Consider the following 23,421-nt stretch of genomic DNA (forward strand, 5'->3'; position numbering starts at 1 on the left):
ACGGACAACCCAAGGGAAGGATGGGGAGGACGGCACGCCGCCAGCACACAGGGATTTTAAGGAGAGGGGTGTGATGCGCTAGCCGTCGCCCGCCCTTGGGCGTCCGCCTCTTCCTATCTCCCTTCGCAGTCTCTCGCCGATTCTCGCTGCAACCTTCATGCCACCTCGCGGTCGTCCCACTCTCGTCGTTCTCTCCCTTGTCGCTTCTTCCTCTGTCGCGTCGCTCTCCTCTGCCTCGTCCTGCTCGCGGCTTCTTCGGAGAGCCTCAGCATGGTTTTTTTGCTGTCACAAGCCACAAGCGGCGCCGCGGCTACCCTCTCACACGTGACGGGCGGAATCGGGAGACAGCGGCACACCTCCGGCCACTGAGATGGCGACCAGCGCCCTCGGCCTGCTCGCGAGCTCGTACGAGGAGGACGACGACAACGATGAGCCAGCCGCGGCGGCAGCGAGCACGTTGCTGGTCGTCAACCCCACGCCGGCGGTGGTGGGCGACTACGGCGGATCGTCGGCGTCGCATGCGCTCGCGCTCGCGCCCGTCATCACCGAGGACCGGAAGCACGGCCAGCAGATCATGAAGGCCAACCCGACGTACGAGGAGATGTGGGCGCCCGAGCAGGGGCCGTCGCTCGACGTGACTGCGCAGCGGGCGGCTGGGATCAAGTCGAAGCACCGGTTCGTCGGGCACGTCGCCAAGATGACACCCGCCACCGACTTCGCCTTCGACGAGCAGTACCACACCTTTAACGCCTACGGCTTCGCCGCCGACCCGTCGACGCACCTCGGGCCGTCGGGCCAGGACGCGGCCGCGGGCCCGCAGCAGGCGCCGGCGGCGGGCGTGGTGGGCGACGTGGAGAAGTGGGCCGAGGCGCGCGGCGGGTCCGTCTACTCGCTCAAGCAGCCGCTCGAGTCCAAGCTCGAGGACCAGCGCAAGCGGCTGAGACTTGACGACAACTACCAGGCGCGCCCGCCGCCGCTCGCCCGCCGCTCGCCCGCCCCTCGCCCGCGCGCCGCCGCCCCTCGCCCGCCGCCGCCGCCCGCCCCTAACCACCGGACGCGCGGCTGCTGTGCAGGCGGTGCCGACGGAGGCGCCGGAGCTGACCGCCGAGCAAAAGGTGGCGGCGACACCTCCGAGACCCCCTCCGCCTCCCGCCCCCCCCCCCACCGCCTCCTCCGCCACACGGCACCGCGGCGAGCCACCCGCACCCCGAGTCACCCGCACGTCGGCTGGCCCTCGCCGCCGCACGCCCGTGACGCGCGCACGCCGCCCCCTCGAGGCGGCGATCGACGCGCGGCTCAAGCAGGAGAAGCGGAAGTACGAGGGGCGCGAGGACGCCGCCGAGCAGTCCGCGATGGAGGCGTGGCCTCGCGGCTGCGGCAGGAGGTGCGCGGTGCGGTGCGCCTGCTCACGCGTCGTCTGTGCGGACAGGAGCGGGCGGTCTTCCACGGCTCCTCGATGGTGGACTACCAGGTCCGCCTCGCAGACACTTTGCAGACACTCCGCAGACACCTCGCAGACACTTTGCAGACACCTCACAAACACCTCGCAGACACCTCGTCCATCTCGCGGCGCTGAGGCTCTGAGGCACCGCCCTCCCTGACCACCACGCCGCGCCGCAGGGCCGCTCCTGGACGACGCCGCCGACGGACGTGCGCGAGGAGGAGCACGAGTGCTTCATCCCCAAGCGGTGACTGCGATGCACACCCTCCCCCCGACCTCGCCACCGCGACACCTTGGACACGCGCACGACACGCCCGCGACACGCCCGCGACACCTCACGCCCGCGACACGCCCGCGACACGCCCGCGACACCTCACGCCCGCGACACGCCCGCGACACGCCCGCGACACCTCACGCCCGCGACACGCCCGCGACACGCCCGCGACACCTCACGCCCGCGACACGCCCGCGACACGCCCGCGACACGCGTGCGGCTCTGCGCGCAGGTGGATCCACACGTGGTCGGGCCACACCAAGGGGGTGGCGGCGATCCGCTGGTTCCCCGGCAACGGGCACCTGCTGCTCTCCGCGGGCATGGACCACAAGGTCAAGATCTGGGACGTCTTCAACACGCGCAAGTGCGTGCAGACCTACATGGGCCACGCGGCGGCGGTGCGCGACATCCAGTTCACCAACGACGGGAAGCGCTTCCTCACGTGCTCCTATGACCGCTACCTCAAGCTGTGGGACACGGAGACGGGCCAGTGCATCTCCGCCTTCACCAACCGCAAGCTGCCCTACTGCTGCACCTTCAACCCGGACGACGACAAGCAGCACGTCTTCCTCGCCGGCTGCTCCAACAAGCACATCGTGCAGTACGACACGCACACCGGCAAGGTGGAGCAGCTCTACGACCAGCACCTCGCCGCGGTCCGCAGCGCCGCCCGTCCAGCAGGGCCGAGCGCCAGTCGGCCTGTGAGGCGCGCACTCCGCCGGCCATAGGTCAACACGATCACCTTCGTCGAGAACAACGCGCGCTTCGCCTCCACCGCCGACGACAAGAAGATGCTCATCTGGGAGTGCGCGCCGCCCGCGCGCCGCCCCTTCTCTCTCCCGTGCCCCGGACCCCCCCCCATCCACCCACCCCACCCCCGGAAGCGCGCTCCCGCGCCTGGCCTCGCCACCCCCTCCACCCCCACCCACCCGCCGCGCAAGGTACGGCATCCCCGTCCCGATCAAGCACATCTGCCGACCCGACCCTCCACTCCATGCCTGCCGTCACAAAGACGCCAAACGACCAGTGGCTCCTCTGCCAAAACCTCGACAACCAGATCACAACCTACTCCGCCGCGGGCCGCTTCAAGCACAACCGCAAGAAGGCGCGCTTCGCCGCCCCCGTTTCACCCCACCCCACCCATCCACTCCACCCCCCTCCGCCCAGCCCTGGCCTTGCCCTTCCGCCGCACTCACCACGCCCCCCCCCCCCCCTCTTGGACAGACCTTCAAGGGCCACATCGTCGCCGGCTACGCGTGCAAGCCCGACATGTCCCCGGATGGCAACTACGTCATGTCGGGCGACAGCGACGGCCGGCTCTGGTTCTGGGACTGGAAGAGCGGCAAGGTGTTCCGGAAGCTTAAGTGCCACGACCAAGTCTGCATCCAGGCGATCTGGCACCCCGTGGAGCCGTCGCGCGTGGCCACGTGCTCATGGGACGGCACCATCAAGTACTGGGACTGAGGAGGGAGCTACACGTCTCCCGAAGTCCCGATGTGCCACACACCGATAACGATACGTACACGCAATACGGGGCCGCGAGCGCGAAAGGGCTGCGAGGACATATGAGATTAACGCGGTGCATGGCTGTTACGACTACCTATCTCTGATTGTGTACTCTTACAGGTAGTTTGTTTAAACGGCCGCAAAACCTCGCTCGACCTGGTCCCCTGGAAGTGTGGAACGACCTCAACTGCCACTTCTTGAGCTCTCGTCTCTTCCGCGTCGCCGTCGGGAGACTGCGACACTGGGCTAGGACCTAGGTACTGGTTGGGTAGTAGGCTAAGTTCTGAGCCTCAAAGTGTGACCGGTCACGCTGGGGTGCTTACGGTTACGCGGTCTAAGATCACTTGGAGCTAAGATCGGCGGGAGCCTCTTATGCGGGCTAAGTCGGCCGTGAGCTCACATTAGGGTTCCTCAAAATTTTCTTCGCCTGCGGCGGGCGGGCGCCGCCGCAACTTGCGCACGGAGGCTGAGAGGAGGGCGTGCTCGGCAGTGGCGACGGCGCTTGTAGCTTTTTGACCCGTGCCGCACGAGTATTCGGTTCAAGGAGGCAGCCCGTGGTGCGTGGTCGCCAGGAGACCCCTCGTGTTCGTCGCTCTGTCTGTGCCGTCTCCCATCGCGGCCGCGCTGTCCTCATCCATAGTGTCTGGGGGGTCGTACGTCCGCAAGTACGGAGCAGGCGCACATCGCTTCCAGGGAGGGGGCGTGCTTCGCCCCCCCCCCCCCTAGCATGTGGTGAAGCCTCGTGGGGGGGGTCGGACCCCCCCCTAGCATGTGGTGAAGCCTCTGGGGGGGGTCGGACCCCCCCCTAGCATGTGGTGAAGCCTCTGGGGGGGGTCGGACCCCCCCCTAGCATGTGGTGAAGCCTCTGGGGGGGGTCGGACCCCCCCCTAGCATGTGGTGAAGCCTCTGGGGGGGGTCGGACGCCCCCCCCCAGCATGTGGTGTGGAGAGAAGCACGCGTGCACGCCCCCCCCCCCTGGAAGCGATGTCCCGGATCCGATGTGCGCCTGCTCACGTCCGCGCGACGTCCGGACTCCGGAGGCTCTCTTTCGTAAAGATGTGAGGTTAACGCACTCCAAGTAAAGCTCTTTTGCAGCAACAAGAATTTTCAATGTACGTATGTACGTACTTTTAGCTGTACTGGGAGAAAATCTCTCTCTCTCAGTGTACGTATGTAGCATACTTACTGGGAGAAAAGCAAAAGGGAGAGGGGGTTGTGTTCTCTTACTAGACCCCTAAGGGCCCTACGCGCGGCGTGAGAGCTCGGAAGCAAGCTTTGCACGGCGATCGAGGATGGCGCGGTTTCGGGCTCATGCTAGCATCGGCTCATGCAAGGGTACAGTGGGTTGCGGGCATTAAGAAAGCGTGGCATTAAGAAACCACGCCGAGCGATTTCCGCAAAAATCTAAGAAACCACGGCGCGCCGCAGGCGCGGCTCCGAGAAAAGGCCAGACACGAGTGTGAACAGGAGCTCCGAGCTCAAAATTTCTCTTCGCCTGCGCGGCGCGTGCACTTGGCATTTTACAAGTCTGCGGTGTTTTGAGCGAGTGGATGGATGCGTGTGCGTCTTGAGTCGGTGGCAGACTGGCTGGCGGCATCGGATCCGGGACCGCAGCTCACCTCTTCCGCCGAGGGGGCCGGCTCTGACCTTTGACCTACCTTGGGAGCTAAGAAACCACGGCGTGGGGTGGGTGAGGGGTGTGGAAAGGCTTAGAAACGGCGGCCTGACGCGAAATCCTGTTTTCTTTTGCGAGTTAATGCGCGGTTGGGGGAGCCTGAAAAGGGAGCTCCCTCTCTCCCTACCCCGAGGACCTCTGCCCAAGCTGATGGTGCCCAGCCCAGAGGGCCCCAGGGGCTGTAGAGTCACACCTAGGAGAGGGGGTAGCTCACACCTTGTGGGCCGCACTGACCCTTCTCCCACGTGCCCTTGCCCGCCCCTCTGACCGCCGCCCGAGAGGCCCGACTTTGAGGGGCTGGTGAGAGCCCCCACCGTTGCGCCCTCACCTCACGCTGACAATATCCTTTGGGAATGCCCATGGGCTCTAGGGACCTGGGGGCAGCTTTGCCCGCGGGTGCCATGCTAGGCTATGGTAGCCATTCTCCCAGATTCTCCGGAGAGGCCGGAAAAGTGGCCAAGGCGGCCTCCGCTCAAGGATCGTTGGGATTTTCTGGTGACTCAGGAAGGAGGGTTCTGTGCTGTCCGCCCCCGGCTACGCCTGGCACAATTTATTAGAAGTCGGGGCTTCCACTTCCGCCCGAGAGAAAAATCCCTCTTGTCTCTCAGCCCACTTGCCCATAGCCGCCGAGACGGCGCGCTCTGCTGACTCTCATCTAGCACCCTCCTGGGTGGGCCTCTCCTGACCGCTGTGGGCCTCTCCAGACCTCTTCTTGCCTATGGGAGTACCCCTCCCAGTCTACTTCCTAGGACACAGGCACAGGTTTGCATAATGGGAGCTTTTCTCAAGGGCTATAGTGCAGAGAAGAAATACACGCCGGCGGCCTCGAGAATGCCGTCTCGGTCCCCTGTCTTGTCGGCAGCGTCCTCGCTCGTCGCCTCGCTCGACGTATCCGAGGCGACGAAGCAGCTCCGCAAAGAGAAGACGACGATAGTGCAATGCGCACGTGGCGCGCTCTACTACCTGCGCGACATCAAAGACAGCGAGGCGGTCTGCGAGCCGCTAGACGGTGGCGATGAAAGCACTCACACTCTGGCAAGCCTCTGGCAAGTGACAGGCTACGACAGCGATGAGGATGGGCTCGCGAGAGATCCACGGGTGACGAATATAAAGCGCCAGCGCACGTCGGCGGGCTCATCATGCTCCGCTCTCATACTCCAACCGTCGTCTGCGCTGACTGCAGCAATCGATAAGGAGCCCACTGCTGCCGAGCGGATGCTGCGCAAGGCGTTTCCGCTGGTGTCGCCGCACGGCACGGCCCATCTCGAGAAAGCGCTGCGCGAACTCGAGAAGTACGAGCTGGTCTGCCAGGGCGACGACTATGCCGACCCGGAGTGCCTCGCGACCAACTCCGAGGCGTTGCAGTACGCGCGCGCAAACGCCGTCGTCAAAGGCCTGACGTGGTCGATCAGCGCGTCCCTCGCGTCGCGCGGGCGGGGGCGCACCCTCGAGCGGCTCAAGGCCGAGCCGTTCCTGGGCGAGTCCAATGCGCGGAAGGTGCTCGACATCGTCGAGACCGGCACATGCGGGCGGACCCTCTCTCGCTTCCAGCGCGGTGAAGCGCCCCTGGACAGCAGCGGCAGCCGCCGCGTGCATGCGCACAGGAGCGAGCTTGGAGCCACGAGGCGCATGACCGGCGCCCCGGCAAAGCTGGAGCTCGCCTCCGTGCTCTGCCTCAGCGCCATCCGTGCCGGGGAGCTCGTGGACGATACGCGCGACCCGATCCGATCCATCGCCGAGCTGCGCGCGCGCCCCGACAGGCTCGCCAGCCTCGGCGGCGGGGTCCGACTGCAGCACTCGCTGGCGGTGCACGAGGACTTGCAGGAGCCCGTGCCCGCCGACGACGCCATCGCGATGCTGAGGACGGTGCAGGAGGCCGTGCGCGCGCTCAGCATACCGCACGCGAACGGCTGGCACGCCGAGTTTGTGGGCGGCGGCCGCACGCGCGGGTTTGCAGGGCACGACGTCGACCTCCTCCTAAGCCACGCGGAGGAGATGGCGAGCTTCCTGGACGGCAACGGGCAGCCCGTCTTCGTGATCAACCTGCTGCTCGAGGAGCTGGTGCGGCGGGGGCGCGTGCTGCCCAAGACGGAGGCGTACCACAACAAGAAGACGGCGAGGTATCGCCACGAGACGCCGCGGCCGTACCTGAGTGACCTCCACATGGCCAATGAGACGAGCAAGGGCTACGAGAACCTGCACCACGACCACCACGACAAGTTCTTTGGCATCTGGCGCAGCGCGCGCACGAGCAAGCTGCACCGGATCGACATCGTCGTCTGCTCGCACCCGGAGGAGCTCCCGTTCGCGCGGCTCGGCTGGACGGGCACGCGTACGCTCAACCGGATGATGCGGCTGCGCGCCATCGAGCTTGGCCTCTACCTGGGAGCGCACTCCATCACCGCACGCGGTAGCCAGACGCCAGGGTCGACCACCACGCAGGTGGTCGTCGAGGCGCGGCCTGGGCGGACGCCCGTGACGGTCACGCTGCAGAAGCTGGAGCCCCTGCCATTCGAGTACGTGCGCTCGGAAGAGGCGATCCTCCGCGTGCTGGCGTGTGGCACCGACGATTTCATCAACCTCGTGGAGCCGACGAACCGCAACGCGTGACGTAAGCCCTGCGGCGGATATTTATAGAGATCTCGTCTCTTCCCTCGCAATGTGGTGGCTCTCAACAAAAGAAAACCCGTTTCCCCGCCCGGCGGCGCGCGCGGCTGAGCCCCCCCGCTATTGCGTCACACTCGCATGCGGACGCGTCCACGCACAACCACGGCGCGGTGTCGGACGCGGGCGCCGCGTCGTCGGCCGACATGGCGGGCGGCATGGTGCCGACGCCTGCGGACCTGCTCATCATGGCGGTGCGGTCGGGGTCGAAGGAGATGAGCCAGGGCGTAATAGCGCAGCACCCTGAGGCGCTGCAGGGCCGCGACACTGAGGACGGCGCGACTGCCGTCCACTGGGCCTCGCTGCTGGGGCACGCGGAGCTGGTCGAGTGGCTGATCGAGCAGGGAGCGCCGCACGACTGGGCGGTTGAGTCGTCCGGGATGCAGCCCATCCACTGGGCGGCGACGCGGGGCCATACCGACGTGATCAAGGTGCTGCTCAAGCGGGGCGCCAACATCGACGCGCGCGACGTCAAGGTCGCCTCACTCTCTCCTCTCTCCTCTCTCCTCTCTCCTCCCACTCTCCCTCTGCTAGCTCCTTCATCTCTCTCCTCTCCCCCTCCTTCCTCCCCTCTCCAGTGCGCCTGCGCGGTGACGGATCGCGCTCCCCTGCGCAGGGCACGACGCCGCTCGTCATCGCCTCCCAGTACGACCACACCGTCCTCGTCTTCTTTCTCGTCCAGCAGCGCGCAGACATCAACCTGCTCGACGTCTACTCCGACTCGGCGCTCCACTGGGCCGCGTACAAGAACAACCAGCAGACCGTCGCCCTCCTCCACTACCTCGGCACGCCCGCCCTCGCCCTCGACCCCCCTCACCCCCTCACCCCCTCACCCCCTCAACCCCTCAACCCCTCACCCTCCCCTCCGCCAGGCCTGCCCGCCGACGCCGCCGACTCGTACGGCTCGACGCCGATGCACCTCGCCTCAGCGCAGGGGTCGCTGCAGGCGAGGAGGGGTTGGGGGGGGGGGGGGGGGAGGAGGCTCGGCCGAGGTCCACTCAGCGCCGCGCCTCCGCCGCGCCAGGTGATCGAGTACATCATCGAGGCGACGCCCAACCCGACGCAGCTCGTCAAGCTTAAGGACAACAAGGGGCGCACGCCGATCGACGTGGCGCGCGAGCGCGGCTACCGGCACGTGCTGCAGGCGCGCGAAGAAGAAGAGGAGCTAGTCAGAGCTGGTGTCCTTGCCATGGCTGCCGGCGCACCGTGTGTCAGGCAGGAGGGTGCCGTGGGTCGGAGGAGCGAGTGGACCGACTCTCTTCCTCTCCCCCGGCACCGTGCTGCAGGCTCTCGCGCCGCTCAACCCTGCGCCACTCATGCGCTGCTTCTACACGATCATGGGACAGGCGCGCGGAGGGCGGGCGGGCGGGCCGAGCACGCGCCCTCTCTCCCACCCCCTCCCGCCCCCTCCCCCTCCCCTCTGCTTCCAGGGCGGCGCCTCGGACAAGGTGATGTTTTACTTCTTTTGGGTCAACAGCTTCGCCGCGGCGGTCACGTACTACCGCCTCGCGCAGGAGCGGCGGCAGCTCGTCCATGAAGTGACCACGCGAGCGAGTGGGCCTCACCGCACCCGCCTCCCGCCCCCCCGCAGGAGGTGGACGCGCCGATGCGCCACCTCGCCTTCGCCTCCTCCTTCCTCGGCATGTACTTGTTCATCTTCGCTACCTACATGACTGACCCGGGCGCCGCTCTCCCCCTGACGCGCATCGCGCCGCCCGTCTCTCCCCCCCTTTCACCCCTCACCCGACCACTCCCCGTCGCCTCCCGGCCCCCCCTCACCCTCCCCACCCGCGCGCACCGTGAGGCCGCCTCGGGACCGCCTCGGCCGACCTCGCCCCCAGCCCCGCCCTCCCGCCGCCGCAGGCAGCATCGACACGTCGGGCGACGCAAACGCCCAGTACCGGCGCACCCGAGCCCCGACGCCGACGGCCGGCACTGCACGCGCCTCCCGCCAGCCTCGTCTTCGCTCCCCGTAGGCGCGCCCTCGAGCTCGCGGCGGACGGCAGGATCGAGGAGGCGACCGCGATCGGCCCGCTCTGCCACACTTGCCACATCGCGCGCCCGCTGCGCTCCAAGCACTGCGGCGAGCTCAAGCGGTGCGTCTCCGCCTTCGACCACCACTGCCCGTACGTGCACAACACCATCGGCGCGCGCAACTACGCCCTCTTCATCGCATTCATGTTTTGCGGCCTGGTCGCCATCCCGCTCGACGCGGCGCTCTGCCTCGAGTACCTCCTGCGAGTCGGCCGCAACGGCTGGGTGCGGCTCCCCTCCCCTCCCTCCCTCCGCCAGAGCCCGCCTGCCGCGCCGCGAGGCTCACCCTCCCACTCGCGCGCCTCCCCTCCGCAAGGGGCTCGCACAGCTGTGCGACCATCTCCTCTTCTTTATTAAGGATTCATTAATTAATTAATTAGGTGCTCCTCCAGCTGTGCGACCATCTCCTCTTCTCGCTGTTTGCGGCGCGCGCCGCCGCCCCGCCCCACCGCGCCACCGCCCGCCGCCGCCCGTCCCGCCGCCGCCCGCCGCCGCGCGCCACCGCCCGCCACCGCCCGCTCCGCCGTCGTCGGCAGGTAGTGATGAACTCGTACCACTGGTGGCTGATTGCCTCGAACCTGACCACCAACGAGCACCTCAACAAGCACCGCTACGTCTACTTGCGCGACGAGATGGGACGATACCGCAACGCCTTCAGCAGCGGCGTTCTGAGCAACATTGGCGCGCCGCCGGGAGAGCAACACTGGAGAGCCCCGCCGCTGTGCTACCCACCGCGGCGCCGCCTGCGCAGGCGATTTTCTGACGCGGAGCCGCACGACGAGCACCGACCCGTTTGTGTATACGCAGAGGTATAACGCGCAGGCGATGAAGCAGCGCGAGATTGGGTACGGCGACTCGTCACGGTCTGGCGACGAGATGATGCCGGCCAAGGAAGGCAGCCAAGGTCTGCTCTCATCGGAGCAGCAGGTCTAGGGAGGGACTCTCGGCGGGGCGGCAGGCGCGCGCGGTCGGGTCGTGGCGACGCCCCGCACCCGCAGGCTGGCCCGTGCATCGCAGGGCCCCTCTGATGGCTCAGATAGGAGGCGAGCGATTGAGGGGGCGGATGGGTGAGAGCGTGTATCCGCGTCTTGGGACTTCAACCAGGCTGGGCGGGCGGCGGCGGGATAGCTGGGGGCCCATGCACTTCCCGACGTGAGGGGTCGTAGGGGGATAGACACTGTGGGGAGACGACTGTCGACTCTTTGCATGCGAGCGGCCCGGGTGACCGATATCCCCGCGCACAGCGCCTGAGAAAAGCCGCCCCAAAGCCCACATGCACGCTGTGCATCGCAGCTGCAACCTGCATCGCTCCGCCTCTCTGCAAGACACGTATATGCCAGCGAAACGCTCCTCCACAACTGTCATTTTTGTCAAGAACTTTAACTAATACCTCACACCAAGTGTGACAAGCTCTTGACTCTGTGGAGTGCTACCGAGCTGCTCTTTTTGCCGAAAAGGTGCTTGCGGTTGGCCTAGAGCTGGTTCGTGGTTGTTGATGACCGATGTGGCGACGGCTGCGCCCCCGCAGCGGGGGCGGCCCGGCACTTGAGGCAAACTGCGGCGCCTCACCTCCCTCTTATTCCTCCGCCTGTCCGATGGCCGCAAAGGTGAAGGGCGAGAACTTTTGGCCGTCACCGTAGTAGAACTTGTTCTGGAACTCGACCCACTGCAGCCGCAGCGCGTGCAGAAAGGAGGAGAGGTTCTCCATCGCCATGAGCACCACGAGTGAGATGATGGCCCACATCGAGAACGCGATGAAGAGGACGAACGCTGCGAGATACGGGTTCTCGATACGCGACTTGAGGCCCGAGCCAAGGATCATGTCCTTGAAGAGCTCGGCGAGCTGCGAGTGCGCGAGCGAGAGCGCCCAGAGCCGCAAGTACGACGCCGTGTTTGAGATGCCGCCGAGCACAAACTCGATCGTGTGGATGCCCTGGTGAATGAAGGCATCGCCGGCAGAGAACTCGTGGTGCTCCTCTCCGGCTGGGGCCGGCTGGGCGCCGTCGGTGTCATCGTCGAGGTTCGCGTACGACTGGTTGCCGCGCTTGCCCGAGTGCTGGTAAATCTCGATGAACGGGATGGCGAGGAGCAGCACCGGCACGGCGCAGAAGGCGGCGATGAGCAGGGTGCCCTGGATGGAGGACTGCATCGGCGAGATGCAGACCTTGAGCTGCCCGGCGTTCGGACCCAGCTTGTCGACGTAGCTCCCGACCGTGCTACCGTCGGGCCCGCTGGAAATGCCCAGATATCCCTCGCACGAATGGGGGCACGCCGCTTTCAGCGCCGGGTAGGAGCAGTAGCCGAGCGCGAAGACGTTACTGCAACCGCCCTTGTAGGACGAGCCGTCTTCGGGCCCTCCGAAGCACTCGATGCCGTAGAGTGGCGTCGTGATGTCGTCCGTCGGCGACATGAACATGTTGATGAGGAGGGTGAGGAGCGAGGGCGCCGGCTGGCAGATGCCGTCGCCGACGCACGACCAGTCCGTCGCCCACTTGTAAAAGATGGTTAGGACGAGGTAGCCGAAGATGCCCTCAAAGAAGACAATCTCGGGGATGAACTGGAAGACAACCTTCTTGTAGTCCTTGTACTCGAGGTGGTTGAGCAGCGAGAGGAAGACGCCGAGCGACATCTGCAGCACGCCGACCACGATCGAGATTTTCATCTTGAGCGAGTTGAAGAAGGTGATCTTGTTCTCCGTTACGTGCCAGATGGGGTCGATCCCAACCGGGTAGATTCCCAGCTCGGGCGAGAGTTCGCAGTCCTCGCCATTCGCGCACGTCTCGCCCCCCGGGCCCAACCAGCGAGAGGTGCCAAAGAAGCCCATCGGGAAGGCGAACGCCTCGTTGTAGAGGAGGCCGACAAAGGCGCCGAAGACGCCGTTGAGGAAGCAGATGTAGCGGCCACCGTACACCATCTCGAGCATGTCGCCGAGGTCCTTGCCCTCCCACTCCTTCTCCTTGGAGATGAGGTACAGCCCAAAGAGGGCAAAGAGCAGGCCGTGCCCAAAGTCGCCAAACATGATGCCGAAAAGGTAGGGGAAGAGGATGCAGCAGAAGGCGCCCGGGTTCACCTCGCGGTAGCGCGGCGTGCCGTACGTGTTGACGAGCGCCTGGAACCCGCTCGTGAAGCTGTTGGTCGGCACGTAGGTGGGAGGGGTCAGCCGCGACCGCAGCTGGTTCATGATGGGGCGCGTGTCGAGGCCGCGCGAGATTGCCGCTCGCTGGAGCTCGGCGTGGATCATCTCGTACTCGTCTGTGCAAACCCAGCCCTCTGCGATGAAGACGTGGCGCTTGATGTCGAACTCGCACTTGTTGAGCGCGTCGTAGACCATCTTTTCGCGCCCCACCACGTGCGTCCAGAGCGCATAGTCGTGCGCGCACCTCTGCAGCGCATTGTTGAGGATGGCCGTCGAGCGTGCGAGCACCTCGGAGGACTCGGTGAGCCGCCGGTCGACCTCGACCACCATCCTCGCGTGCTCCCCCGGCAGGTCGGGGTACTTGTACAGGGTGGCTCCAAAGTAGGTTGCAATCTTGGACACCTTGTCCCCGAGCACGCCACCAGTGAAGAAGACCATGAAGAAGCTCTTCTGCGTGAGCTCGGGGCCGTCCTTGGCGGTGCCGGCGTCGAGGAGCAGCTTCTTGATCCGCTTCTGCTGGAAGACGCAGTTGCCGCGCGTGGCGCGGAAGAGGATGCGCTCGAGCGAGGCGACGAACTCCGTCTTGACGACACCGGCCACGACGCCGAGCATTGAGCTGAGGGCGCGGGGAGGGCCGGTGAGAGGCGGCGGCGGGGCCGGAGAGGGGCGGTGACCGCGCCACCTGCTCGGCGCGCCAAACTCGGAGAGGGAGAGGAGCTCGTTGTCGGCCTCGAGCTCCCGGGAGGCGAGCGCCCCCTCGCCAGTGTTGTAGAAGTTTTTGCCCATCGCGAGCACGATGGCCTGCTCCTCGAGGGCGTTGTGGTTCTTCTCGAAGAGGGCCTGGGACGCCTTGAGGCTCTCAAGCTCCACCTCCACCTCGCGCAGCTGCGTGTCGACCTTGCCAAGCTCGGGAAGCTCGAGAACGTCAACGCGCGTCTGCGCAGGCTTGATGCCGGCCGCATCGAGCTCGTCGCCAATGCTGCGCAGGATGCGGCCGAGCTCGTCGCACTCGCGAACCTCGTCCACGAAGGAGCGCTTGTAGAAGGAGGTGCCGGCGTTGAGCTGCACGCACCGAGGAGGGCGGGCCGGGCGGCGGTCAGGCCGGGCGGCGGTCAGGCGACCGAGGGCGAGGGTGTTGGGGTGACGAGGCGGGGAGCAACCGGCGCGCAGGGGAGGCTGGCTGCAGTGGGCGAGCGCACGTCACGCATCTGCATCTTTCCCAGCTCGCCCAGGTGAGACATGACAGCGTGCGCCGCATCGTTCTGTACAATCAGCTGCACCAGCTGCATCTTCTTGGACCGCCATAGCTCACCCTTTGGACAGAGGGACGCCATGAGCGCTCAGCAGCTGGCAGTCGGTGGCACGGCGGGCAGGTGGAGGGGTGGGAGGCTCGGCTGGCGGACGCCACTCTATCAATCCAGACCGAGGGGGCGTGGATCGCGCGCGCGCGCGCGGCAATATCCCCCTATCCACGCGTGCGACGCACCGTGCACAGAGCGTCGCATTGCTGTGCGCGGTCTCTCAGTGACACGGGGACTAGGGCGCGGTGGGAATGGAGGGGTTGCAGAGCGCAGCGGGGGCGAAGGGAGAGGAGCTGCTCAGTGCGGCGGGCAGGGTTTGAGCGCGGCGCGGTAGGCACACCATGTCGGAATTCCCCGAGAGACACAGGGACCCGCCCGCCACAGCGCAGCGGCAAAGAAATCGGATTCTTAGCGGTTGGGCCCAAGGGGTTCCTCTCCTGCTCCTGACAAGGGACACGACAGGCTCGCAGCGCGGTGCTCGGTGGACTCCCAACTCCACTGGCGGTCTCATTCTCGGTCTATCTTGAAACTTGAGTCTTGACTCTTGCTTGATTGACATGACTCTTGATTGAGCACTGGATAGGGTCGATCGATTCCGCATGGTACTGGACCCCTCGATCGTCTCGCCCTCCCTCGCTGGTGTGCTCATTGGGGGGGGTCATAACAAACACGGTACAGGATCGAGGTGCACGCTGCTGAAGCAGTCTTGAGTAGGGTGCCCACAGGACCCAAAAAAAGAAAAGAAAAATTGGACCACCCCCGATCGCAGCACTTCGTGTTCGAGAGTCGAGATATTGAGATTGTGACTAGGAGGGAGGGACGCGGGGATTCTCAAAGGTGCCGTGCGCGCGCCGAGGCGCCCGCGGCGCGCGCGCGCCCGGCTGCACCAGCAGGAGGCGGCGCAATATGGCCATAGTACAGCCCTTGAGGAGGAGGAAGAGGCTGGCTGGCAGTGCTGTATGCCGCCGGGGGGCAGTTTTGGGGTGCTGACCCACGCCCAGGGGGCTGCAGAACGCGTCCGCAACCGGGACAACCCGCCCCCCCCCAGCCGAGGCCGGTCGAAGCCCCTTGAGCACAGCCGTGAGGAGTTCTCTTGGTGCTCCTGGCGGCCGTTCAAAGGTCGGGCGCGCGGCGAGGGGGGGGGGGGGGGGTCTTGCTTGCTCCACATCGAGCGCCATCGGTCCGGACCGGCGTGCGCAATGAGGGTCGGCCTGCACAAGGTCTGGGCCGCGGCCGCTCGGCGCCAAGTGCAGTGTCACGCTCGCGCTGGAGGCGCGGTCGGCAGCCCAATCCATCAACTACACTCATCTTCTGGTGCTTGGCCCCGTGCAACAGCGGTCCGGCAGGCTGGCCTGCCCCCAAGGCCCCCCGGGCCGCCGCTGCGGGTTTGGGAGTTATATGCTTAGGCACAGCTTCGGCGATGGCAGCCCCTCTCTGGGGTGTTGCATAGGCAGGGAGTCTCCCCCGCTGGTCTCCTCCTTCCCATGTTTCTTTTCTTTTGAGAGCAGAACGCCGGGTTTGTCTTCTATGTGCGTGTGCGATGTGTGTCGGTGAGAGAGAGACGGCGAAGGGCGGGGACGCGCGGGGCAGAGACTCAACGGTTCGTCGGCACGTCGGGGTTGGAGACGGAGAAGGGGAGTCTGGACGGTCGGCGAGGGGGTCGTAGACAACAGGGCGTACGGGGTAGCCGCCACTTTCCTGCCTCGCAAGGGCGGGGCTGTCCCGGAAAGTGAGAAACGCCGGGCAGCGTGGTGCACAACTTCAACCTCCCATACGTGTTTGTTAGCTCCTTTCCTCGGGCTGTTCCATCTTCCCATCTCCTTCCAACCTAGGCGGGGCGGGGGGGGGGGGGGGCGCGGGCGCGGAGTGTGGTGCGGTGTGGGTGTGTGCGCGTTACGTGGCTGCAGCAAGTGCTCTGGGGGGAGGCGGGGGCCCCCGGAGGCACCGTGCGCCGCGCCGCAGTGCGGAAACGGGGCTCCGGCTCTACTAGTCTCTACTAGCACCAACTTCCCGATTAAGCTAGGTTAATCAGAGGGCAGATTTGGAGAGATCTCGAGGAGTACACACAGATAGACCCTCCAATCATGAGAAACCTCCAACCTGATCGGTCGTACTGACCGCCGACAGATCACTCCAGACAGCAGACAGGCCGACGTCTGCACGTGGCCGGCCGGGCGAGAGGCTTGACACGATCCGACCCTGCGACCCTGACGCTGCTGCTCTAGCTATCAGACAACTGCTGACTGCTGCCACAATGTGTGACCGGTGCTGGCCCACTTGGCGGCCTTCCCGGTCAGTGGTGAGGCGCAGTTCAGAGCTGTCGATGGCGCGATGCCGCACTGGTCCCACATTGGTGACACGAGACCACCACGTTTGCCGGTCCAAGAGAGAGGCACCGGCGCTGTCCTGAGAAAGTGCATGGTCCCTCTTGACTGCCCATGCGCGCGAGGCTGTGTAGGCATAGCCTCGAGAGTGCCAGCAGCCAGTCGCCGAGGCAGTCTGTGACGCGCATTGCGTCAGAAGCGTGCACACGATAGAAGGACACCTTCCTACTGACCGTAGGATCAGGTCGTCACTGAATGCTTGATACTAAGGCCGCGAGCTATGCAGGTGGTCAATTGTGCAGCATGGCACGGTCAGCAGCGCCGACAGGCTGTCGCAAGGCGTGATAGCATGCTGCAAGTACAGCGAATTCCCATGAAACAAGTAAAAAATCGCGCAAAAAAGAAAAAAGTGCCGAAAAAATCGGCGCCTGCGGCGGGCCATGGGACCCCATCTCCCCCCCGCATGGATACCCTCCAGGGCCCCCGCCTCCCCCCAGAGAGCAAGTGACCGTCCGTTTGTGTAATTACGTATTGTGCAATATTAACAACGAAGGCGCTCTCAAAAACAAACAAGAATGAAGAATCGTATCTAAGTAAATGCTTCGATAGAGATGCGTATTCAATGCTCCGACATCTGAGGACACATAGATGCGCCGCGATCTATTGTATCATTATCTATTTGATCTATGTGTATCATTATGCCGCTGCAGCTCCCATTTGCATGCTGGCCGCGGCGTCTTCAGTGCCAGAGGACGGATTGCGAAGACACCGCCCTGTGACTTTACCTCTCGTGTTCTCTGCGCGTCACATCTGCCATCGACCGCCAACGCCGACGTTTTCTCCATGGACGGCAGCACGCACCGCGGCAGCTGGTCTAGTGAAGTATAGGAGATTGGCGTCTTTCCGTCGGGGCCTAGCGGCCATGGGCATGCCGGCCAGCACGTCTGGTCATCAGCCTCAGAACGAGTTGAACTTGGTCCAAGAGCTTGGTGACTCAAGGAGTCTAGTCGGTCTGGGCAAGAGTGGAACAGCTGGCGACCGATGACATCGACGCACGGTGTGTGAGACATCCGCGGCGCTGCGTTCCCAAACACGCCAAACGACATCCTTCCCCCTTTGCCGCAGAAGTGATGTCTGAACGGGCCTCGGCCACTAGCGCGAACCTCCGCGCATGTCTGATTTGAGCAGGCGCACTCCCCAGACCGTGCACCTGACCGGTCGCAGTGCAGACTTCTACATGGGCTGCGACAGCGCGTGCGCCCCACGCAGCCGTGAGTATCGCTCCAATGCGGTTTGCCGCGGTAATAGCAGTACATCCAGTCCCGCATCGGCACTCCTCGCACCCCGTCTAAGCGGAGCGTAAGCTGCAAGAACTGCTCGGTGTTGGCTCCTTTGAGACCGCGACGCAAGTGCTTCATGTTCCATTCGGATCCTTTGAGGGTTTTTGCCAGCGTTGGCGCTGTCATGATGTGGCGACCGCGCGTCAAATACTGTTGCATGGCCCAGCGGCCGCCATACGCCATGTGGTCATTGATCCCGCCTTGGCTATCCGAGGCTGGGACGTAGACCGTCGTGTTGTCGATCACGTCGATCACAGGCGCCTCCACGACCGCCTCCCAGAACAAGTCGGGCCGCAGCCGTGTGATGGTCTTGAAGTGTCCACGCCTAGACAGTTCGTGGGCCCTGATCATGGCCTCGCAGTGCGCAAGGTCGCACAGCGCTTGCAGGAAGGCGCGACGGCAGTCGTGGGCGCGCGCTCTCGCGTCACAGTGCTGCCACGTGCTCGTGAGGTTGAATTCCGCGTCGGATTTATAGCACCACGTCTGGAGCTCAATCTGATTCTCCGTCACTGGAAACAGCTGGCGGATCATCGTCCAGTTGTCTTGCCGCGGACGGACGCCGAAAAATTGGATTGATGGAGTGCCCAGGAAACGGAGAATCCCTTGCCGGACGTTGTCGCCGATGGCGACAAAACTGCGCTCGAGGCCTGTCACGCAGACCGCATGTGCGGGCTGCGACTCGTCTCGCAGCGGATTTGTCGGGTCCTGGTTGTCTCGCAGCGGCCAACTTGTGTTTTTCAATGCGAGTCGTGTTCTTTGGTGGGAGGCAGAGACTCCGAGCAGGACAAGCAGCATATATGTTGTATGTGTGTGTGGGGGGCCGGCCGATGCCGCAGCGAGCTAAGCCCAGCGAGGTGAGCTTGTTGCGCTGCCGCTCGAAGCGCACGATGTCGAGGGCCGCCTCCTCGGTCTTCCCTGGGAGGAGAAGAAAAAAGTGCGAGAAAAGCGAGCTCGTTTTGGTGGACGTGATAAGCTCATCGCTGAGATGAGACCGCCAGTGGATGTGGGAGTCCACCGCGCACCGCGCTGCGAGTCTATCGTGTCCCTTGTCAGGAGCAGGAGAGCCCCACCTGTCCCCCTGATCGTTCTTCCAAAATCCTGCTCGTGCAGGTGTGGACTCCTGTGTCCTCGTCCCATCCCTCGTTTGGCGTGTCTGTTTTCTTTCTTTCTTTCTTTATAAGCTCATCGGGCGCGTTTCTGCTTGGCCGCTTTGTGTATCTCGAGACCTCGAGAGAAGGCCGCCCCGAGGGCCCAAGTGACAATTGGCTTTCTTTTGGCGGGCAACGTTTCTGCTGCCCCTTCTCGCCCTAGCGCTGCCGTCTGTGCCGCCAACGCCGCCAGCACAGCCACCCGCGCTTTCGACTCTGCCCGTCGAGCCGCCGCCGACGCTGCCTCTCGACCCGCCGTCGACGCCGCCGATGACCCCGCGTGAGCCTGGCGGTGGTGATTCCGGCCTTATGCCTGAAGCCAATATAGCAAAACGTGGGAGTGACCGCTGGCGCTTTGGTGCTGTTGTTCCTCCTGCTCTGCATCACCACGTTCCGGCTTCTGCTGCGCATCGCCGCTGCTCACGACACGAGCCCGTGGACGCTCCTCGGCCTGTGGGTCGAGCGGAGCGCTGTCGTGCGCGCCGGCGTCCGCACCGCGCGGGCGGGCCACTGGCTTTGGGCGCATCTGCCCGTCCTTCCGTGTATGCGCTGGGGGTGCGACGTGCCCGTGGTGTGGGAGCGGATCTGCCGCAGAGCCAACAAGGAGCCGACGTGCTGCGGCGCCCGTTTGTCGGCGGGCGGCTGTGGAGCTCGGAGCAAAAGGGATATAGAGCTGTTTAACGTTGGGAGCTGAACAGTGTTGCTAGTGTTAACAGTAACAACAGAACAGTGGGGCTCCCCAACAACAGTAGCTAACGTTAGGCCGGCTGAACAACAATAAGGAAGGCCTGGCAGTGACCCACGACGATCTCCAGCGTCCAGTGCGGGTAATACCCGAAAATACCCGAAAAAACCCAGGTATTTTCGGGTTTTACCCGGATTTTTTGGCATTTTCTGCTTGCTGACCGCTGAACAACAGCAACAACAGTAACAAACAGTAACAGCATGGGCTGGGGTGAACACTTGAACAACGTTAAGGATTTCAGCCAACACTAGCGCAACTGTTAGGCCCAAAGTTAATGTTAAACAGCTCTAAAAGGGAAAGCTGCGGAGCTCCGGGACGGCGAGCTCGTGACCTCAAAAGGATGGGGGAGCCGAGCGGCGGCGTGGGGCGGGAGAGGGCTCTCTCTGTCGGCCGAAGCTGGCCTCTTGTCCGGCCAGCCGGAGCGGGAAGTCGACGCCGTTAGCGAGGCGTGAATGCATCCTGCGTGAGTAGTATACAGCGCGCTCGATAGGCTCACTCACAATTCAGCATTTATTTCGATTTTTTGGTCCAGCGCTGTGGTGATGTTGGCGTAGCGCGCCTGCCCGTCCGGCCAGGACCCGCCGGAGGCACACCTCGCGACCATCCGCCTTCCGGACTCGGGCCCGGTGCTTCGACGCAGCACAGTGTGCTTCGTGGTAGCATGAACTCAGAACGGCCCCCCGAGAGCGCCTCTTCGACGCCTACGGGTCCCGGGGGGTCGGAGGGGTTGCGCGTGGCAGCCCGTGAGTGCCGAGATGGGTCTGTGCTTCGACGTAGCATGGGCCCCCGGAGGCTAATCTACAGCAGCGGCGAAGTGAGCGTGTTTGTGGTGTTGGTGTGACGTCTGAGCTTGGATCTGTGACTAAAGCCGCTTACCACTGATGAATCCCCACCCGAATAACACACAGTGCGCGCCCCAGCACTTCACTACGCCCTCCGCGCGAAATCGCTAGTGGTGCTTTGACCTTTGTTTGTGGCAGCACATTGTCATTGATCATTGTTTGTGCTTTGCGAGAGAGATTACTTGTTTGTGCTTTGTTTGTGGCAGCACGGTGCGGTGCCCGAGACCGCTTCAGCTTCACATCTGCTAGCGTGGTCATCCGGCTACATCCCGCGCAGGCCCCGCGCAGCGCACTCCGCCAGCCGAGTCTCCTCCTTCCCAATACAAGTCCGGCCCCTGCGACTCGGGTTGATGGCTTGGAGCACTTGGAGTGCCGTCGTTGGCGGCCGGGCAAGAAACTTCTCTTTTGTCGGCGACGTCCAGTTCGGCCGCCGCCGCACTCGGGTTGATGAGGCGTGCTTCGTCCGTGCTGCGCGCGCCGCTCACGCGGGGGCGCCGCGGCTTGGCCTCGTCATCGGACTACAAGATCACGGATCACGCGTATGACGCCGTCGTCGTCGGAGCTGGGGGCGCCGGCTTGCGCGCGGCCTTTGGGCTCGCCAACCACGGTGCGCGGCCGCTGCAAATCCACCTCGACTGCAAATCCACCCACAGACGCCCCGTGGCCGGACCCTGCTCCCCCCCCTCCCCCCCCCCGGACCACCGACTCCGCCTCCCGGTTTCGGCCGCCCTCCCTCCTCCCCTCCGCCGATGACCGTCACTGCCTCGCACCTCGCACCTTGCACCTCTGGCCCCACTCGCGCCTCGCTCGCGCGAGGGAGGCCGGCTAGCCGCCTCCAGGCAGCGCGCTTGGCGGCGGTGTGCAGCCGCAGCCGCAGCCGCAGTCCCTCCTTCCTCCCTTCCCCGCCCTCACCCGACACTCGGCGCCTTGGCCCGGCTCCCTTCCCTCCCCTCCTCCTCCTCCCCGCCCGCAGCCTCGCTCGCGCCGGCGCTCAGCCCGCTCGTCCCTGCCCCCAGGGTTCAAGACGGCGTGCATCACCAAGCTCTTCCCGACGCGCTCGCACACGGTGGCGGCGCAGGGTGGCATCAACGCCGCCCTGGGCAACATGTCTGTTGACGACTGGCGCTGGCACATGTACGACACAGTCAAGGGGTCCGACTGGCTGGGAGACCAAGACGCGATCCACTACATGTGCAAGGAGGCGCCGCGGACGGTGATCGAGCTCGAGCACTACGGCGTCCCCTTCTCGCGGACGGACGAGGGCAAGATCTACCAGCGTGCCTTTGGCGGCCAGTCGCTCGACTACGGGAAGGGCGGCCAGGCGTGTGCTGCTAGAGAGTGGCGTAGTCGGGAAGGGCGGCCAGGCGTGTGCTGCTAGAGAGTGGCGTAGTCGGGAAGGGCGGCCAGGCGTGTGCTGCTAGAGAGTGGCGTAGTCGGGAAGGGCGGCCAGGCGTGTGCTGCTAGAGAGTGGCGTAGTCGGGAAGGGCGGCCAGGCGTGTGCTGCTGCTGCGCGTGCTCCTGTCATGGACACGTCGGCGACGCGCCCCTCAGGCGTACCGCTGCTGCGCCTGCTCCGACCGGACGGGGCACGCGATCCTGCACACACTCTACGGCCAGGCGGTGAGGCACGAGACGGAGTTCTTCCTAGAGTACTTCGCGCTCGACCTCATCATGGACGACGCCGGCGGCTGCGCTGGAGAGACGGCGGCCCGCACCGGGGCGAGGGGTGGTAGGTCTCGCCCCGCCGTCCCTCTAGGCGCGTGCGTCGGGGTGATGGCGCTCTGCATGGAGGATGGCTCGCTGCACCGCTTCCAGTGCAAGAACACCGTGCTCGCGACGGGCGGGTGCGGGCGCGCCCAGGCCTCCAGCCCCACCCCCACCCCCACCCCCCACCCCCGCCCCTCGCCCGCAGGTACGGGCGCGCGTGGTACTCGGCCACGTCGGCGCACACGTGCACGGGCGACGGGTCGGCGATGGTGGCGCGCGCGGGGCTGCCCCTGCAGGCACCTCGAACTTGAGAGAGTACGAGACCGCGTCCTCTTGTGGTTCTGATGTTGCTCGATTGCCCCTGCAGGACCTCGAGTTCGTGCAGTTCCACCCGACCGGCATCTACGGCGCCGGGTGAGACGGCCCTCCCGGCCCCCCTTCCTCCGGGCCACCCCTCTGCCCACTGCCGGCTCGTCCCGCGGCGCGCAGGTGTCTCATCACGGAGGGGGCGCGCGGGGAAGGAGGGATCCTGCGCAACGCGGAGGGCGAGCGCTTCATGGAGCGGTGAGACACGTCCTCCTCTCCTCCTCTGCTCTCCTCTTCTCCTCTCCTCTCCTCTCCTCTCCTCTCTGCTCTCCTCCTCCCTCTCCTCTCCCTTGTCCACTCTGCAACCCCTCCCCCCTGCCAGGTACGCGCCGACTGCAAAGGACCTCGCCTCGCGCGACGTCGTCTCGCGGTCGATGACGATGGAGATCAACGAGGGCCGCGGCGTGGGGCCGGACAAGGAGCCCTCCCTCGCCCTAGCCCCCCTCGCCCTAGCCCTCCCTCGCCCTAGCCCTCCCTCGCCCTAGCCCCCCTCGCCCTAGCCCCCCTCGCCCTAGCCCTCCCTCGCCCTAGCCCCCCCTCGCCCTAGCCCCCCTCGCCCTAGCCCCCCCTCGCCCTAGCCCCCCCTCGCCCTAGCCCCTCCTCGCCCTAGCCCTCCCTCGCCCTGCAGCCCCCCTCGCCTTAGCCCCCCTCGCCCTAGCCCCCCTCGCCCTGCAGCCTCGAGCATGAGACGCCTCCTCCGCCCCTCACCCCCCACCAACCCCGCCCCCTCCCCCCGGGCAGGACCACATCTACCTCTACCTGAACCACATCCCGCCCGATGTCCTCGCCGAACGGTCCGCCTCGCACACGCCCTCCCCCCAACCCCCTACCCACGGGCACACACGGCGGAGGCCGACCCCCCCCCCCCCCCCCAACACAGGCTCCCCGGCATCTCGGAGACGGCCGCCATCTTTGCCG

The 23,421-nt window shown here is 65.3% G+C and overlaps 5 protein-coding genes across 5 annotated transcripts in view; 4 read left to right on the plus strand and 1 right to left on the minus strand.

Annotated features, from left to right (window-relative positions):
• Positions 1 to 370: 370 nt before the first annotated feature.
• On the plus strand, positions 371 to 3,359 carry EMIHUDRAFT_463519 (hypothetical protein; the record flags this gene model as incomplete). Its single annotated transcript, XM_005776922.1, has 9 exons — positions 371 to 841; positions 1,074 to 1,115; positions 1,278 to 1,391; positions 1,430 to 1,471; positions 1,621 to 1,688; positions 1,948 to 2,371; positions 2,444 to 2,520; positions 2,682 to 2,838; positions 2,940 to 3,359. 9 exons carry the CDS (start codon positions 371 to 373, stop codon positions 3,177 to 3,179), a joined length of 1,635 nt encoding a protein of 544 aa, XP_005776979.1. The 3' UTR covers positions 3,180 to 3,359.
• A 2,308-nt stretch (positions 3,360 to 5,667) lies between these two features.
• Positions 5,668 to 7,506, plus strand: EMIHUDRAFT_206541 (hypothetical protein; the record flags this gene model as incomplete). The annotated part of the gene is made up of 1 exon (XM_005776923.1): positions 5,668 to 7,506. One exon carries the CDS (start codon positions 5,668 to 5,670, stop codon positions 7,504 to 7,506), a length of 1,839 nt encoding a protein of 612 aa, XP_005776980.1.
• A 2,489-nt stretch (positions 7,507 to 9,995) lies between these two features.
• EMIHUDRAFT_435365 (hypothetical protein) lies at positions 9,996 to 10,385 on the plus strand (the record flags this gene model as incomplete). Its single annotated transcript, XM_005776924.1, has 3 exons — positions 9,996 to 10,019; positions 10,131 to 10,315; positions 10,346 to 10,385. Coding segments are annotated over exons 2-3 (219 nt in total), but the record flags the coding sequence as incomplete, so codon positions are not given.
• Positions 10,386 to 11,170: 785 nt separating this feature from the next.
• EMIHUDRAFT_64876 (hypothetical protein) lies at positions 11,171 to 14,064 on the minus strand (the record flags this gene model as incomplete). The annotated part of the gene is made up of 3 exons (XM_005776925.1): positions 11,171 to 11,825; positions 12,072 to 13,792; positions 13,930 to 14,064. 3 exons carry the CDS (start codon positions 14,062 to 14,064, stop codon positions 11,171 to 11,173), a joined length of 2,511 nt encoding a protein of 836 aa, XP_005776982.1.
• Positions 14,065 to 20,847: 6,783 nt separating this feature from the next.
• The window catches only part of EMIHUDRAFT_450514 (succinate dehydrogenase flavo protein subunit,subunit A Fp subunit, mitochondrial), a 4,471-nt gene continuing 1,897 nt past the window's right edge, over positions 20,848 to 23,421 (plus strand). The window contains exons 1-9 of the mRNA XM_005776926.1: positions 20,848 to 21,037; positions 21,447 to 21,751; positions 21,982 to 22,274; positions 22,343 to 22,433; positions 22,505 to 22,551; positions 22,627 to 22,701; positions 22,826 to 22,922; positions 23,245 to 23,297; positions 23,384 to 23,421. Of these exons, the coding sequence (XP_005776983.1) occupies positions 20,878 to 21,037; positions 21,447 to 21,751; positions 21,982 to 22,274; positions 22,343 to 22,433; positions 22,505 to 22,551; positions 22,627 to 22,701; positions 22,826 to 22,922; positions 23,245 to 23,297; positions 23,384 to 23,421 (1,159 nt within the window). The 5' untranslated portion in view covers positions 20,848 to 20,877. The remainder of the gene's footprint in view (positions 21,038 to 21,446; positions 21,752 to 21,981; positions 22,275 to 22,342; positions 22,434 to 22,504; positions 22,552 to 22,626; positions 22,702 to 22,825; positions 22,923 to 23,244; positions 23,298 to 23,383) is intronic.

The sequence above is a fragment of the Emiliania huxleyi genome (assembly GCF_000372725.1).
Source record: "Emiliania huxleyi CCMP1516 unplaced genomic scaffold EMIHUscaffold_27, whole genome shotgun sequence".
Taxonomy (NCBI): domain Eukaryota; phylum Haptophyta; order Isochrysidales; family Noelaerhabdaceae; genus Emiliania; species Emiliania huxleyi.